Below are 18,087 nucleotides of genomic sequence, written 5' to 3'. Positions count from 1 at the left end.
AAATGAGAAATAACAAGGGAAGAATCAAGCACTGACTACTTAAAGTTTTCCATAAATAAAATGAAGTTTTATAGTTTTAAAATTTTAATATATTGATAGATATTTTTCTTCACATGTTTATTTTCACAATTCATATGAAGTCAAGTGAAATACCCTGAGATGTCATGCAAAAGGTATTCAGTTAAGATAAGGAATGATCTTGTTAGGATTTTTGATTTTTAGTCACTTGAATGCTTTCTCTCTGATTGAGAAAAGAAATATTAAGCTACATAAAGGCTCAATTAAAATGGTGAGTAGAACTTTTGTGTCTTTTATAAACTAGGTGAACACTGGATGATATTCAATAATTGGGATTATCTCTTTTACCTCCGCCACCTAAAGACCTAATAGAATTAGAAATATTTATGTAAAATTTAAGATTACAATTTCTGTCAGTCCTTTATCAGTTGAGTAAGTAAGTGTGAATGAGTGTATAATTCCCATATGGCATGTTTAATGGAACAAATTTGTGTTGCTGGGTTCTGAGCCAGTTTTGAATGCTAAATATTTAGGTATAGATGTTATATTTTTTATAAGGGACAGTTTAACCTCATAATCAGAGTTTTATGTTTTACTTTCTTGCCTCTGTCACCTTTCCCTCCTCCACCTGTGAAGCAATTTTGTTAGTTTATATTGGTTTCCCCTAGACAATTCTGCACGGGAAACTTTTACCTACCTTCTAACTATCAGAAATACCATCACCTTGTAGATTTGATGGCACTCTTTCTTTTATGGGCCCTTAAAGGAGTCATGAGGAATGTCCCAGATTATTTGTTAACCTGGTTTCTCAGGGTCTTTTAAGATCCTCAAAAATTTTATCCAGATTGTTCTGAGAAGTAAGTTTATAGGAAGTCAAGGAACTCTCTACTTGTCCCTCAAATTCTGGTCAGGCATCTATGTTCTGGATTTCTACAATGTAGATGCCACTGTTGTCACATGATGAAATATTGAAGAATAAAGTTAGGGAAAAGGTATTTTGTAACACTATCTTAAGCAATTATTATAGACAGTGTAAAGGTAATAAGTTACTCTGATTGCCCTTGGTCGACATGACTTTTTCTTTTCAACTTTATTTCCAGGCTTTTTTTCTATCCATTATTAGGCAGGGCTCACAGCTGACCAGATGTTCTGGCTGTGTCTGTAACTGCCAAGAGGTGTTTTGGCAGGTAGTTTCCTCTGATTATAGCAGTTTAAACTATTTTGAATTTTATGTACATTATGTTGGTGAGAACTGGATTGGTTGTTTAAAGCACTGAGATTCATCTCTAAGTAAACCACTTTATTTCCTGCTAGAACATCCTTTTGCTAGTGTGAGGATATAAACATTGTCTACTTGTATTAAAAAAAAATATGTAGGCAAAATATGTTTTGAAAAATTGAAGATGTTCTTTCTTATTAACAGAATGCATAAGAAGCATTAATGCATGATTATTAATGCTAATAGAGGAATGTAGAGAACATAATTTATAAAAAAACAGAAGGTGCATTTTGGAATATGTTTTATTTTTATTATATTGGCACATGAAATGATGAAGCCACATGGTGAAAGTCTGGTTCTGGAGAAAGTGAAGGTTCTCATTTCCTTCCCGTGACCCACTGTATATCACCTTTCAAAATACTCAAAATAATACTTTGTTCTGGGTTCTAACTTAACTTGGTTAAACTTTCACCTAAGGCTATTTGTTAGGATACTATTGAGAGTAAGTAAAAGCAAAAAGAAATAACATAGGACTTAAGTGAACAAGAGAGGACCTATTCAGGTGATGTGGAAACCACATTTAGGGATAAGCAAAGATTGACTTTCTAGTGAAAGGCATGGGAAGAATTAACTGGTTTATTCCAAACAGAGGGCAGTTCTTCAGGAAGTATGCTCGAGGATATACTTGACAATAAATTTGACAGCTAGCATGGTCTCTTTACAAGTTTACTTTATCTGAGATTCTGGGAGGAGAAAACCAAATTTGCCTTTATCTCGGAGCTCGAAGGCAAATGTGTGTTTGATGCCCAGGTTGTAAGCCCAGTCTAAAGAAGAACCTGATGTCGGGTCTGTAAAACATAAGCAATAAATATTTAATTAGAAACAAATGTTAATGTTTTTCTTGAAATGGAAATTCACTGGTGTAAAATTAGCAATAAAAATAATTTCATGTACAGTTAATTGCAGTAATGAATGGGAGTACTGGTCTGCATAGTATAGTGTTGAGTAAAAAATAATCATGGCTTTGGAATCCATCACACGTTTTAAATATGTGCTGCATTTTCAAAATTACATTTTGCTTGGATCATTTTGAGTCTAAATTGAGTTTGTCTTCTGGGTGCCCATTGTTGTGGATGGAGTGGTCTGAGCAAGTGCAAGCAGTTGAGGAGACCAGCTGAGGAGGGGTCACTGGTCACTGAAAACCCACCAAGGAAAACTACACATACAAGCTATGCAAAATTACATTCTTTTTAGTAGTTCAGGTCTCTTTCCATTCATGTTGCTAGGATAAACTATTTTATAGTTAAAAGACCAAGAAAGTTTAAATCAATTATTTTAAGGATATATTTAATCCCCTAATCCAACTTTTCCATGTCAATTTTTGTGAAATTTTACTAAGAATGTTATTTGTTAAAAAGACTGAGAATAGGGCTTCCCTGGTGGCGCAGTGGTTGGGAGTCTGCCTGCCAATGCAGGGGACACAGGTTCGTGCCCTGGTCTGGGAGGATCCCACATGACGCGGAGCGGCTGGGCCCGTGAGCCGCAACTGCTGAGCCTGCGCGTCTGGAGCCTGTGCTCCGCAACGGGAGAGGCCGCGATAGTGAGAGGCCCACGCACCGCGATGAAGAGTGGCCCCCGCTTACCACAACTGGAGAGAGCCCTCGCACAGAAACGAAGACCTAACAAAGCAAAAAATTAAAAAAAAAAAAAAAAAAAATTATTAAAAAAAAAAAAGACTGAGAATATAAACATCTAGAGGTTATATACGTATAAGGCTTATACAAGTGTATGTAAATACTGTAAAAGCATTTATGTATATTTTGATTTACATAATTGAAAAACTAATTTTTTTGTACATAAAATTACTTATGTTTTAGGAGAAGTAATGAGTTTGATACAAACATTTTAGGTTTGAAAGATAAAAATTCAAAGCTGTGATGAAGAAAGAGAGAAGGAATATTTTGGTAGAGAGAGACAGGGTTGGCTTTAAAATTATTCAACAAATATTTATTAAAACCTTTAATATGCGCAGTGCACTTTACTTGGCACTGTGGAGGGTGGGTGGTGCAAGGGTACAAAGATGAAGAAGATGCTACTGGTGTCTTTGGAACTTACAGTTGAGGGGAGAGAAGTCAACTATGTAAATCAATAGAGATAGGGCAGAATATAAAAGTACCATAGGAAAGGTACAGTATCTTGTGAAGATTTAAAGGAAGAAAGCAGTTATGCTTGGTGAGGAGGATGGCGTTTCATGCTCAGTACCTGCTCAAATACCACCTTCATGATGGAGGTTGTATTTGGGGAGAGCCTTGAAAAAAGGCTAGTATTTTTCCAGATGGAGATTGAAGAAAAGCATTCTGGCCAGTGAACTACAAGGATGGAAAGCATGGAGGCATTTTTAGGGACCAGTGAGATACAGTTGGACTGGAAAATGGAGCAGTAAGAGTTTGTGGGCAAGGGCTTCCCTGGTGGCGCAGTGGTTAAGAATCTGCCTGCCAATGCAGGGGACACGGGTTCGAGCCCTGGTCTGGGAAGATCCCACATGCCGCGGAGCAACTAAGCCCGTGAGCCACAACTACTGAGCCTGCGCATCGCAATGGGAGAGGCTGCGACAGTGAGAGGCCCGTGCACCGCAATGAGGAGTGGCCCCCACTTGCCGCAACTGGAGAAAGCCCTCACACAGAAACGAAGACCCAACACAGCCATAAATAATTAATTAATTAATTAATTAATTAATTAATTAAAAAAAAAAAAGAGTTTGTGGGCAAAGCTCAGAAAACCTAATAAAAAAGGAAAGATGTTTTGTTTGGCAGCACTGGAAAGAGACCAGTTAGGAGGTACTGTGAAGTGAAAGCCTGGACTAGTGTAGAGTCACCACACTGGGGATAGAATAGGTGGGACTCTATGTAAGAAACGTTGGAATGGAAGAGTCACAGAATCTGATGAAAATGATTGAGATTTCAATCTGGGTAGCTGGAAAAAAATCCACATTTTATTAACAGAAACAGGAACTCAGAGAGAGTAGTGATGGGGAAAAGAAAGGGTAAAGGAAGGAAGAAAAAAGATGTTTAGCATCAGTCAGACAGGGGATGGGTGCTTTCTGCTAGGGATCTGGGCACTGGCGGCAGAACACTGCAGAGCTGTTTGGGCCGGAGCAGTCAGATGAGTATGGTCAGATGTCCAGCCTTGGCAGAATGGAAGAGTCATGTCCAGCCCTGGGAGAGAAGGCAGGGGGGACTCCATGGGCGGGGCTTGTGCAGGGTCCTTGAGGCAATAGTTGGTCTCTGTGTGCCTTTTCCCCTCAGTCCTGTGCACAGCACCTACCAAATACATAGTGTTTGACGCAGAAGGATAGGTGAAGCCTCAGTCCTGCATTGAAACGTGAGTTGGGAGGGTGGGGAGGCTGATGAAAGCCAGAGGTCGCTGCCACCTTTCTCTGATTTACTGTGCCATGGAGGAAGGAGCCTGGGAAAATGGATTTGAAAATTATTGGCAGAAGCATCACAGGTGAAACTGGCTTGCACACATTCAGGATTATTATCTCTTCTTGGTGGATTGATCCTTTTATCATTAATGTTCCTCTTTGTTTCTGGTAAATTTCTTTGTTCTGAAATTTACTTTATCTGATGTTTAATATAGCCACTCCTCCTTTGATTAATGTTTGCATGGTGTATCTTTTTCCCAGCCTTTCAATTTCAACCTATGTTATATATGAAGTGAGTTTCTTGTAGCCAGTGTATTGTTGAATCATATTTTTCTTAATCCACTCTGCCAATCTCTGTCTTTTAATTAATATATTTAGGTAAATTATTGATATACCTTAAATCTGCCATCTTACTATTTGATTTTTGTTTGTTCCCTCTGTTTTTCATTCCTCCATTTCTCTTTTATTGCCTTATTGTTGGTTACATGAACATTTTTAGGATTCCATTTTGATTTATTTATAATAATGTTTTTGAGTATATCAGTTTGTATAGTTTTCTTAGTGGTTGCTCTATGTATTACAATATACATACATGACTTATCACAGTCTACTGGTATCAGTGTTTTATCATGTCAAGTAAGATATAGAAATCCTACTTGCATTTAGATTTTTTTCCCCTTCCCACTTTTAAAATACAGTTGTCTTGATTACTTCTCTACATATATTAAACATCACATCAGATGGAATTATACTTTTTGATTCAATCATCATGTGGAGAAAGATAGTCTATTTATCCTTCATTCATCCACCCATCCATTCATTATTCATTCATTCATTCCCTCATCTATTGTTTTTCCTTCCTTTCCACAGTTTCAAGCCTCTGTTACCATTTCTTTCTTATTTGGAGAGCTTTCCTTATAAAGGGTAGGTCTGTAGGTGACAAATTCTCTTAGTTTTCCTTTGTCTGAGAATATCTTTATTTCCTCTTCATTTCTGAAGGATATTTTTTGCTGAATATAGAATTAATGATTGATAGTTCTTTTAGCACTTGAAAAATGTTATCCCTTCCTTTTGGCCTTCCACGTTTTCAAATGAGAATCTGCTGTCATTTGAATTGTTTTGCCCCCTCTAGATTGTTTCTCTCTCGTTGCTTCCAAGAGTTTTTACTTTGTCTTTAGTTTTCAGAACTTTAATTATGGTGTGGCTTGATGTGAGTTTCTTTGAACTTATTCTGTTTGTGGTACACTTGATTTCTTGAATATGTTGGTTTATGTCTTTAGGAAATTTGGGAAATTTCAGTCTTTATTTCTTCAAATATTTTTTTCCAGCACTGTTCTCTTTCTCCTCTCCTTCTGAGACTTTGATGATATGAATGTTTGATCATTTGTTATTATGCCACAGGTCCCTTAGGCTTTGTTTATATATGTTTTCAATTTGTTTTCTCTCTTTAGACTGGATGAGTTCTATTGTTCTATCTTCAAGTTAACTGATTCTTCCCTCCATCATATTCATTCTGCTATTGATCCTCTCCAGTGAGTTTTTAAAATTTAAGTTACTGTGTTTTTCCGTTCTATAATTTCCATTTGCTTCCTTTTTATACCTTGCATTTCTTTGATGAGATTTTCTATATTATCATTTGTTTCAAGGCTATCTGTAATTGCTTGTTGAAGCATTTTTATGATGACGATTTTGAAATTCTTGTCAGATAATTCCAACACCTAAATCATCTCAGTGTTGGCATCTGTCAATGTCTTTTCTCATTCGAGCTGTGCTTTTCTTTATTTTTGGCATAAGGGATTTTTGATTGTATCCTAGACACTTTGGCTATTATGTTAAATCTTAAATTTTAACGGAAATCTACTTTAGCAGGCAGTCACCCTGTTTAGGTTTAGCATGCAGGCCCTGGTCTTCTTTAGTGACTTCTGGTTCCAGTGTCAATATAGTTTTCAGAGCCTTTGCATTGCTGTTTTCATCTAGTTGGTTCCCCTGGTGCTGCTGGGCTCCCACTGATCCCTGCAGGTAACTGCTGCATGGATGAAAGGTGATTTCCTAGCTGGGCCACCCCGGCGCCTCTAGGTGGCAAATGCAGGCTCCAGCCTGTGAGGATAGAGAGTACTTCCCTGATGAGAAAGAAGCAGAAGGAAGGGGCCTGAAGAGACAACCTTGTGGAATATCTGCGTAATACCTATTTTTGGGAAAATATCTGCTTTTAGAGGCAGTCAGCAGAGACAAAGTGGAAAAGAAGGCGGAGGAGGCAAACCAGGTGAGTTTGGTGTCAAGGAAGCCAGGGGAATGGCAAGAAGAAGGTATATCAACAAGGTCCAATGTTGCAGGGAGTTTGTGGAGCATGTGAGCTGAGATAGATATACTGGCTTTAGTGATCAAGAAGGCTGCCATTTTTAGCAAGAGTTGAGTTTAAGTTCATTAGTAAAAAAGAACATAAGAGTTCTCTAGCAATGGAGGTAGGGTAAATAGGAATTGTGTCTTGCATGATGATTTAGAGTGTGCTAGACATTTCAATAAATGTGGCCAGTTTCTAGCTGTACCAGCCCTCCATTTGCAGTTAAGTAAACTGCTATAATTTCAAAGAGTTAAAGAATATTGATATTTCATTTTGAAAAATTTACTTTATGAGAAATTTCTCATTAAGATTAATAGTGGTGATTGAGAATTTATGTAATTTGTGATTTTTCATAATTGTGTGATGTTATTGAGTGTAATACATTTTCTTTTATGATACCACTTTCTGTATCTTCAAAACCTTAAATTTGCAAGCAAAAACTATATTAAGACATAAAATAAATACAACATTGAAAGACTTGTACTTGTAAGAATATATTATTATACAACTTAATTTGTTGAACATGCTGCTTAGCCTTTTATTTATCTCCATCTGTACCCACTAAAATATGTGTATATATTTATAGAATATAATAACAATCACTTGCTAAACACCAGGCACCCTTCTAAGTGCTTTATGTATGCTAACTCATTTCATTAATTCCTGTCACAACCTTATGATTTAAGTACCAATTGCTGTTTTACGGAAGAGGAAGTTTTGGCACAGAGAGATTAAGCAATTTACTCAAAGACAACATAGCTAGATGTGTAAAATAGATAGGTGACAAGGATATACTGTATAGCACAGGGAATTATAACCATTATCTTATAATAACCTAAAATAAACTATAATCTGCAAAAATACTGACTCACTATGTTGTACACCTGAAACTAATATAATATTGTAAATCAACTACACGTCAATTAAAAAAAAAAGATACATAGCTAGTAAGTGGTTGAGTCAGGAATCAAACCCAAGCTGCAATGTCTTCAGAGTTTGCATGACTAACCATTGTACTTACTACCTACCATATGTCAATCTATAGTCCTCTCAATAAAAAGTCTTAATTGAGTTCTACAAGATAATTTTTTTTGTTGTTAACATTTTCTTAAAATGTTGACAATAAGAAAAAAATTTCCTACTCCTTTCAAGGCACATTAAGTGCAAGGAACTGACTGTAATACAGTCAAAACAAGTCAAGGTAAAACTGAACTGACCTAACACTCTGGTTTCATCCCAGAGAAATCCACATAAAGTGACACTGGTGACTTAACTTCTATGTTTTTAAAAAAATATTATTGATAGGCATTAAACATACTAACACGCACTTTTATGTCAACAAGAGTGGAAATTCTATTTGAAGCAAGAGCTGAAGCTAGAGATGCATGGGCATGAACTGAAATATTTACTTTGCACTTCTGTTGCCCTCAGTATAATTTCAGCTTGAATGTCTTAGTGGATAGATAGTGGGTGTTGAGCTACAAATTCGGGGTCTTGATTTTCTCCTTTTCAAAATGTAGAGTAGTAAAGAGTATAGAAAACAGTACAGAGTTGAGAAATAAGAGCAGAGCTAGCGATTTTGATGTGTGGGGAAGGGAACAAGAAAGGCACTTTGAAATTAACTTTTTATTTCATCGTGTGACTCATATATGGATGATATTAATGATACAAGCTACTTGATTCCTATCAATTCAGTGAGCTATTCTTGCTAACGAGGAACTATCTTCAGTTATTTCTAAGATGGTAAAGGATTGGCTATGCTGTCGATATGCAAATATAAGCATTTCACAATCTTTCAGTATCAATTTTTGTGCCATCTAAATATCGCTGCTTCGTGGCCAAATAGTTGGTATACAATTTGACTCTGGTCTGGAATGCTGATTTTTGACCCTATTCTGCCCCTAAGTGATGAAATCTTTCTGTATCTCAATTTCATAGTCTATAAATGAGGGATTTAGCTTATATCAGTGGTTCTCAACCCTCGTTTCATCTTAGAATCACTTTGACCACTTTAAAAAAATTCAAGTGCCTGGGCCCCACCAGGGACCAATGGAATCTGAATCTCTGGGGATAAGACCTGATCATCTGCATATTTTAAAACCTCCTCAGATAATGCTAGTTGGAAGTCAGGCTTGAGAACCATGAATTAGATCATTTCCTAGGTTTCCTCCTGGTTTCAAATTTTATGATTTTAACTTATTTGTTTATTAGGTTCAAATTGCAAACATATTTTTCTGGAGGTCAGAGATTTCTCCACAATTTGGGTTTTAAAAATGCTCCCTCAGTCCTTTTCTTCTGTCTCCATCAAATCAAAGAGAGAAAAATACTGGTAAATGTTAGATGCTTCCCCCAAATCCTGGAACTTGTTAAATGACAATTAGGATATTGGAATGACTAAACTTTAATTGTGGGGTGCTCCTATTTTCTTTTCTTACCAAGTCAAGTGCTTTGTTACTGCCTGCTTCTTGTGAATGTTTGATTAACATTTAATCAGGTGCTTTATTAAAGCAGTCACTCCTAAAAGTTTTGAACATCTATCAAGCTGCTGTAGCCCCATGTGGAAGAGACAATTCTTTCTAAATCTGAATTGCTTAAAAAAACTTATAATATAATATAATAAAAGTTTAAAGTACTACTACACAGTTGTATAGAATAGTAATTCCTCTTTATCCTCCCATATTGAAAGTGACACATGATAGCAGGGAACTATGTTATCTTTGGTGATCTCCTCCTCCCAGTTAGAATGTAAGTCTTTGAAAGTAGTCATTGTGTCTTCACTCTTTTCACCTATCTCTCAAAGCTCCAAGTGCTGGGCTATTAGGTGGGTGCTCCATAAATTCTTGCTTATTAAATAATTGTGATTCAATGCAAATGCATAGCTCTAATATGCTCATAATTTGCATATATATCCAAATATACATCATGTATATACATGCGTGCATATGTGTGTGTGTGTATATATGTATATATAAACATATATATAAATATATAAATATATAAATATATATATAGAAAGTGAGAGTAATAATCCTTTGATGCCCTAGCTGCCATTTGCAAAGTTTTCTCCTGTTTGGAACCCTTTGTTCTTTGCTGCCAAGAAAATCTGTGTGTTTTTCCTCCTTATGATGTAGGAATTCCTCTTACATCATATCTGGGTGGCTTATCTGGCCCTGCTATTTCTCAATATCCACTAAGTAGGCTGCCATTTTAAACTGGTGTTCTAGTCTGTCCTTTGGTCCTTTACTTTGCTTACTTTTGTCCACTTATGTAGCAGGGTATATCATCTGTTTTGAAATCTTGTTGTCATCCACTTGTATGTGTAATGAATCCCTGGCCTGGCTTTGTTGCAGCAGATCTATCTGGATGCTGGTGATCGGCTGTGTCACTGTACTTTCTCTTCTGCCCTTTAAAGCACACAACTGGTTGATACGTGCTTACTGATGAATGTTCTCTAGGAATGGAACTTGTCTTTTTTTTTAAGTCATTTTTCTAATTCCACCAAAGGAACCTCCAGTAAATAGGCTCTAGAAGTTGTTTGTGATGACTAAAGCATTTTCAAATTCCATAGCAATTGTTGAGGGTGTAGACTTTTAGTTACAGTTTATTCTTTCAGCTTGGATTAGGGAAGTGGTTTATGAGGTATGGCCAGGTAGAGTTATTGCCTGGAATCCACAGATGCACATATTTATTTTTTCAATCCACGCGTTCTAAAAGTATCATGGAAATAATCATCTGTATTTGGTGGTGGTGAGTTGTTCCATGAAATGTTTAAAAGTTAAACAGCAGTCTTCATGCTAAAAATGTTGGATATCTTGGCTCTAGAGAGTGATACAGGCTAAATCAAGTCTAATTTTGTTGTGGTTTCAATCCACATTCACACCTTTTGGACAAGTCAGGACACCATTTTCTTTGACCAAGTTTATGAGAATTAATTCTGCTATTGTTCCATGCCCCGTGCTAGATATTGTATGATCTGAGAGGAGATCTGAAGTGTAAGCCTTGCTTTTGAGGAATTAAATTTTGTTAGGAAGTTAAGGTTTTGTAAGCAGTTTCATTGGAATTTCCTGTAAAGTTTGGGCCTAAGAACTTAAACTTGGAAATAGTTTGGAGAAAAGGCGAGTTTTACTAAAGAATTTCCAAACTAAGATCAGAGGGATCTGAGGAGAAATCGTCTCCCAGGGTCTGAATTAATGGTCTTTGGTGAAAACTAAATGAATTTCTTTCTATTGCTTGAAAATAGAAATCCCTAGTTATTTTAGCTGCAAAAACCAAGTGGGAAAGCAGTCTGCGCAGTGGTCAAGATCTCGGACCTCGGTTTTGTTAAAACCTGGGACTGAATCCCAGTTAAGCTAGTTGTGAGTACTGCACACCTCATGGAACATTGTGAGGAGTAACTGAGATTGTGAAAATCAAGGGCTGAGGACAGTGCCTGACTTGTAAGAAGTCTGTGTCAATAATTTTAAAATGCAAAGACAAAGTTTAAAAAGAGTGAAGATTAAGAAGTGGTGCTGAGACACTAAAGCAAAAGCAGCAGAACTAGGGCCTTGTGACCTCCTTTCTTAATCCACCATATAGATTTCGGTTGAACACAGTAGGAAGGGGCTGGTGAGAGGGACAGGAGACTGGCTTTACACGAGCAGAGTGGCTGAAACTGTTGGCCTACCCGTTGCCCCCCCCAGGAGCTAGGGAAAAGACTGTGCTGGCATAGGGACAAGGCCAAGGAAGAAAGAGTCCAGTCAGAGTTAAATGGTTAAAAAAAAAAGAATTGACTCTGCCCCAGTTAATTCTTGTTAGTTCCTGTGAGGATAAAATGGTGGTGGTAGTGGTGGTAGAGAATAGGATGGTGAAAGAATTAAACTGTAAATTTGTCTTGATGTAATTACTTCTGTTGACCTTGTAGCCTTGTAAAAGTTCAGTATAATTTGTTTCTAGAAAAATCTTGTCCCCCCCCAAAAGGGTGGAATCTGTCTCCTAGATTCACGTATAATTCAGAATCTCCTGTTAAAACCGAAGTTTAAATTAGCAGTTCCAAGATGTTCTAATCCTAACTTACAAATTCTATAACTTTCTTTAATGTCTCTAAAAGAGAATTAGGGAAAGTGACACAATAAATAATAGGAAAAACGTACAAATGGTTGATGCTGTTGGACCACAGGTGTGGAGTGGGTTCATACTGAGTTGATAGGACATCAGTGCCAATCTTTGCAACTTTGGCCTGGAGAGAAAGGGAAGTAGGAGTGGGATAACCGGATACCATGTGAATGCAGTTAATTCACTGGAGATTAAAAAAAGTCGATTTTACTGGTTATTTGGCATTTGAAGATCAAAACAAAATAAATGATTGAGTGAGAAATTTATTTTCAGTAAGATATACATATTGTCATCGTGAGGCCTTCTAAATGTGAAATCAGTTATGTACAGTAATATCATAGCTCGTGTTTCTACCCTTTCTTCATGCTCACTCTTCTTTCCTCTCTCCCTCCCTCCTTTTCTTCCTTTTGACTTCTGACCTTCCTTCTAAAACAGCATATTCTTTCTTTTTCCTCTCAGGTTTTTTTTTTGGCTTCAGATATTTGTCTCTCTCAAAGTCAGTTTCTCCCACGTTCCTCCTTCCTTGGTCTTCATAGGTTCCACACCACCATATGTCTTTCTCCACATATGATTTTAGTATGCCAAGGGAAGAAAGGTGCTTGACTCCTTTTTAAAGTACTTCTGTTTAAATTAGAGTTTTTCTTCTTGAGTGGCAGCTTATGACCTTTAATACACAATAGTGTTTTGTGCTGTGGGAATGATTATTGGAATTCATTTTAATGGAGTATAGTCACTAACGTTTTTGTACTCTAGTGAAGATTTTGTTTAGTCTACATGTGTAATGTATATAACCAAAAAGTACGTTTTTTTCTTAATCAATTTCGTTGCTGTGTAAGAACACTTACTTTACTCAAAATGGTTTGTTTTGTATATTTGTATTTCTTAATCCATAATACCATTTTCCTAAGGGTAGATTGAATTGCATTGCTGTACCTTTGCATAAATTAATAAAACTCATGGGTTCAGATTCTCAACTAGATTGATTAAATAAATGGCTCTATGGGCCACATATTGCTTGTATATTTGTTGTATATAAACAGAAGGTTTTAATGACTGGTTCAAATCTTTGCTCCCACTCAGAATTGAATGCTGAAAACAGTTGACTCAAGTCAGAAAGGCAATTGTAACCTCTAAAAAATTTAAAAAAAAATTGTGAAGCAGTATTTGAATCACAGCTTTTACTTCTTCTAGAGCAATTAAAAATGTTTATCCCTCATACGCAGAAGTTTTTTTTTTTTTTTAAAGCTAACATGATCAAATTCATTTTCATAGAAAGGAAAAGAATGCTTAGCGGATCATAGTTTGGGAGAGAGTGTTTTTAGTGCAGAAGCTTCACAATCATTCAAAATTTCTTTCCTTGGTTAATAAAAGAATTAATGTAATTTCCAAGTTGATCAGAAGGATAAAGATACAATTGCTCTCCTTAAATCTGGTGTCTCGTGACAGGAATAGCAGATGTCTTTGCTATTGTCTTAGGCTTTTGCTGTGTATGGTTTTATGTTATGACCCATGGTAGGTATTTAACTAGGCAACATCTGTGTAGTAATGGAATTCTACTCTGGTAGCCTAGACCTTTCTTCATACTGGCTTTATCTTAGAATCATATCAAAAGATTCTATTATCTATGTACTTTTATCACATGAAAAATTAACCTAAGGTTATGGTTTTAACTCTAAGGTAGACTTCATTAGTTCTCTTCTTTGGTATTCAAATGTGAAATGTTTTCAAGATAACCCAGGTTGTTAATGATGAACAGACTGAAAGTCAATGGTGGTGTCAGTGCATAAACCACAGGCTTTTCCTACATACCAGTTCCTCATGGTTAGGTGGCAGTTCTGATGTATATCCGTAGGGAAGCAATAGCATCTGGGAGTAGGAATGGAAGGTAAGGTAAGCCTTGATTGATTTTCGGTGGCTTCGAATGAAGTCAGTGACAGCTTTGGTCTCTTTCTCGGACTCTGGTGCAGGGCCCCGATAGATCTCCCAACATGGGTCCTTGATGTGAGGGAAAGCTGCAGAGGACATGGAGGGATGAGATCAGAATCTGCCCCCCATCAGTACAGCCCTTACTTCTTTTGACAGGGATTCACAAAATGTTTTTAACATTTTAGTCTCCCAGGTTTACAGGGCTGCCTCAGTGTCCCAGCAGACTAACTTTGTATGCATAACTCGCAAGAGTGTAACAGACTTAGCCCACTTGAATATTCTTATTCTTAGCCTTGTTTATTTTTCCTCCATTTCCCAGGGTCACAGGAATAACTCAGCAGAAGCAGCCCAGGGCCTGGAGTCAGTTCCAGTTCAGCCTCAGCTCTAACTCATTGGAGACTGCTGTAAATTACCTTCTCTGAGCCTGAGTTTCTTTAACCTGTTTCAGTAGGCAGCTTTCACTTAGGGATATGTGCTATTATCATATTCATTATGGTAGAATAGAATTACATGCTGAGGTGGTATTTTCAACAAAGTTAGATAAAGAAGAAATTTATGAATTGGGATAGTGGCAATTCCTCTTTGAATGTATGTAATGATAAAGTAATATTTGTGTAGCAGCTGCAGCATCATCTGATGTAGCAGGCCTCTGCTTATCATTGCTTTTCCCTGCAACCTTTTCACTTTCTTTGCCCCAGATGTTTCTTTTCACTACACATCTGAAGAACTACCTATATGTTGGTTCTAACCACTGGTATTTCTCAAATTTTATCAGATCAGGAAGAGGAGGGACCTGAGATCTCTGTTCAGATTATCAGAATTTCTGGATTGTGCCTGATTTTTAGTAAGCTAGATATATTAAGTAAGAGATTGTTTGATAAACAGTCCTACCTCCTACTTCCACCCATTCAACAAAACATTCATAATACTTCTATGGTAGTGATGATTATCTTTCATTTTTTAGATTAGAAAATTAACACTTAGGGAATACCTATCTTTACTGAATAAGTAGATAGTTTAACTAAATTCGGTGTCTAAACACTCTTTAGAGCTATTTCCCTTGAGATCTTGTCTGCTACTCACAGTTCCCTGAGACATTAAAGTTCCTGTTGAGGTCAGTTCCAATGCATTTGGAACGTTGGTTCTTGGAACGATTTTTGCTCCACATGCGGTCCTGCAGTACTGAATGATGGAAGTGTTTACACAAGCTCAGTTAGCATTTTTCAATTTGATCATTTCACATTCTCCCTGCAGGTGTCTACAGCTTTATTTGAAATTTATCTAGTTAACCTGAGACCCATTATATAAAGAAAAAAAATATTTTTCTTATAACTGGTAATATTTTCAGAAGCGTTTTTTATATTAATAGTCTAAGGCCTTGATAAAAAATTCAGTTAGTTTTAAAAACTGTTGATTAGTTCTGAGTATTAAAAAATGATCAATGTTGTTCTGATATTACCTGTAATTTGAATTTTAGCTTCGTTACATCTTTCACCATTTATAGATTCAGAAATAATACAGGTCAAATTGTGATTGTTGGAGCATAATTTTCAGAAAATAACTTTTTGTGATAGTATCTGTCTGAAATCTCAAAATCAATCTTATTTAGCAACAGCACGGTATAAAGAATTCTCTTAAAAGACAGATATCTGTGTCACTCTTTTATTTATTTTTTGATACAATTATTCCACTGCAGATTCTGTCCCAAATTGATGCAATACAGTGACTTTTGTTTTGAAGTCAGTATGTTCAGAATGTCTCTAAATGACTTTTATTCTTAGCTAGAAATACTTTTGCCATATTGTATAATATACATTTCCTTTATAATTACTGCTTTATTTCATTTTTCTGCATTACTAGCTTCTAGCAGCAGAAATTTCATATTATTTCAAGAACTCCTGCCTAACCAGGAAATCATGCTTTCCTTAGTTGAAACTGAGTTTTTAAAAATACACTTTTCTGAACTGGAATTGATTAACCAAACCTTAAACTTAATGCATAACACTCAATGTGCATGAAAGTCAGTAAATAATATATTACCTAAATGCAAACAAGAGACTACAGAGCAGTACCTGTCTCCATGACCAAATATATCCATCAACATTGAACACAGGAAGAACATAAAAATTCATTCGGTCCAGGAGTTTGGTCATAATTTTGTTTTTACCATAAGTTTTGGTTGCCTGCAGGGGTAGGAAAAAATTAAGCTATTGGTATAAAGTTTAGCTACCATGTGGAAAGCTGTGGTTATAATTGTAATGACTACCACTCCTTAAGTCCATTTGCCCAAGGTCACATGATTTCAAACGTATTTCCCCTAAACTGCATAAAGATAAATAACCCATATAGATGACAGAAAAAAATGACACTTATTCAGACTAGTGAAATTAATTGAACTAAATATTCTTTAAAGGATCATTTAATTATCAAGACTTGTAGCATTCCAAATGTAGCATGCAAGATACGTTTCATAGAAAGAATAGAGGCCAAGTGAAAAATTAGCAGTACAACTTGTTTTAAATAGATTCTTTTCCTCACATCTTTCGGTAAATACATATTGAATTTGTAAGCATAGGAATATGTGAATATTGGGGAGGATTCATGAATTAATTATAAGTAGGATTAAAGAAAAAACACTGTTAATTAAAAAATTAGAGCATTTAGATTGACCAATCAACTTGTTTTCTCACATCAGATGGAAATTTCTCTAATTATCTGGACTCTCTATGGCTACCTAAAATCTCTCATTATTCTTGGAAAATGTCTTCCAGGTGTATCTGTACTGGAGCCAAGATATTTCTTGTAGCCCTATCTTGTGTGTTCCTTTATGGCTTAAGTAAGCGAGCTTATTACTTAAGTAAGCTGAGCTCTCGGCCCTCAGCTGGAAGAACTAAAACAACTGCAGGGATAAATGAGTTCTACCGGCAGATTCATTCCTAGTGAAAAGTATCCTCGCCCTGAAAGCAGCTGTGATGTCATATTCCAGCAGCATGATGTATGCAAAAGCTGGCAGAGAAGAGGAAGTTAAAAGATAGTAGGCGTCAGAATACAATAGAAATAGAGTGAGAAGAACAACAAACTTATAAACTGGATTTACTTTTTTAAAAAAGTGAGTTGTTTTTCACTTGGAAAGGAAACTTAAGTATGAAAATTCCAAATGTGTGCATAGCCAATTCAGTATCTAAACAGGACCTAATGTTCTGTGCTTTGAACTCACTGAAGAAAGGCCAAGTTTGTAGGTTGTAATATAAAGATAGTTTCAGATTTCCCATACTTAACTATAGGAAAAACCAGATTGTAGCCAAAAATTGTTTTTTAGTTTTATAAACTGTTAGCTGGAGTTCAAGAAGTTTAAAGGAAGGTGTCAATTTTATAAAAACCTCAACGATGAGTAAAATCCAGAGCGTTTATTTCCTGACAGCACCAAATGTGGGCTCTTCTTGTTAAGAGGAACTGCACTCATTTGTAAAGGGGTGTTGCCACTCAGTGAAGTGATGGAGACTTGACAATCAAAGGAGAATTGTGTGAATGTTCCGATTGATTTACCTGATAGACAGACCACTGGCAGAATGCTGGGGAGATCCATTCTCGTGCATGAATGCCACAATCCATAAAAATAGCCTTTCTTCTTTCATCCTTTTCCCCAATCTTTTAAAAAATAAATTTGAGATATTATTTTACATGAACTTACACACTGATCTCTTGTTGTCCAAATACGCATTCATAGTCTCAGAGCAATTCTTTCACCTGTCTTCTGTTGAATGAGTAACTGTGTATGCACATATTTTTCTCAGGGAGGACCATGGCATGTATCCTTAAAATACATAATTCATAATCTATTTCATAGTATATTTTTCAAAAAATTTTCTTAGTGTCAAGAGTTGCTTTTAGGGTTTAAAAAAATCACAATCTATTGTTTTTCTTATTTTATTGCTAACATCCTTTGGCCTGAGAAAAAGATTATAAAGTTGCTTCTGTTTCTGCCATTTCCTTTTATTTTTCTTACTTCATAAATATGATGTTTAGCCTGGAGTGGAAAAGATTTTGTAGTTGTGTTTGCAGTGGGGA

The 18,087-nt window shown here is 36.2% G+C and overlaps 1 protein-coding gene across 1 annotated transcript in view; it reads right to left on the bottom strand.

The window, feature by feature from the left end:
* Positions 1-1,897: 1,897 nt before the first annotated feature.
* Positions 1,898-18,087, bottom strand: part of CPA3 (carboxypeptidase A3) — a 28,797-nt gene continuing 12,607 nt past the window's right edge. The window contains 7 exon segments of the mRNA XM_036850857.1: positions 1,898-2,085; positions 12,132-12,162; positions 12,164-12,217; positions 13,903-14,105; positions 15,103-15,193; positions 16,092-16,202; positions 17,566-17,667. Of these exon segments, the coding sequence (XP_036706752.1) occupies positions 1,898-2,085; positions 12,132-12,162; positions 12,164-12,217; positions 13,903-14,105; positions 15,103-15,193; positions 16,092-16,202; positions 17,566-17,667 (780 nt within the window).

Source organism: Balaenoptera musculus, chromosome 4 (assembly GCF_009873245.2).
Source record: "Balaenoptera musculus isolate JJ_BM4_2016_0621 chromosome 4, mBalMus1.pri.v3, whole genome shotgun sequence".
NCBI lineage: Eukaryota > Metazoa > Chordata > Mammalia > Artiodactyla > Balaenopteridae > Balaenoptera > Balaenoptera musculus.
Note: the sequence above shows the minus strand (reverse complement) of the source record. Positions and strands in the feature narration are given on the sequence as shown.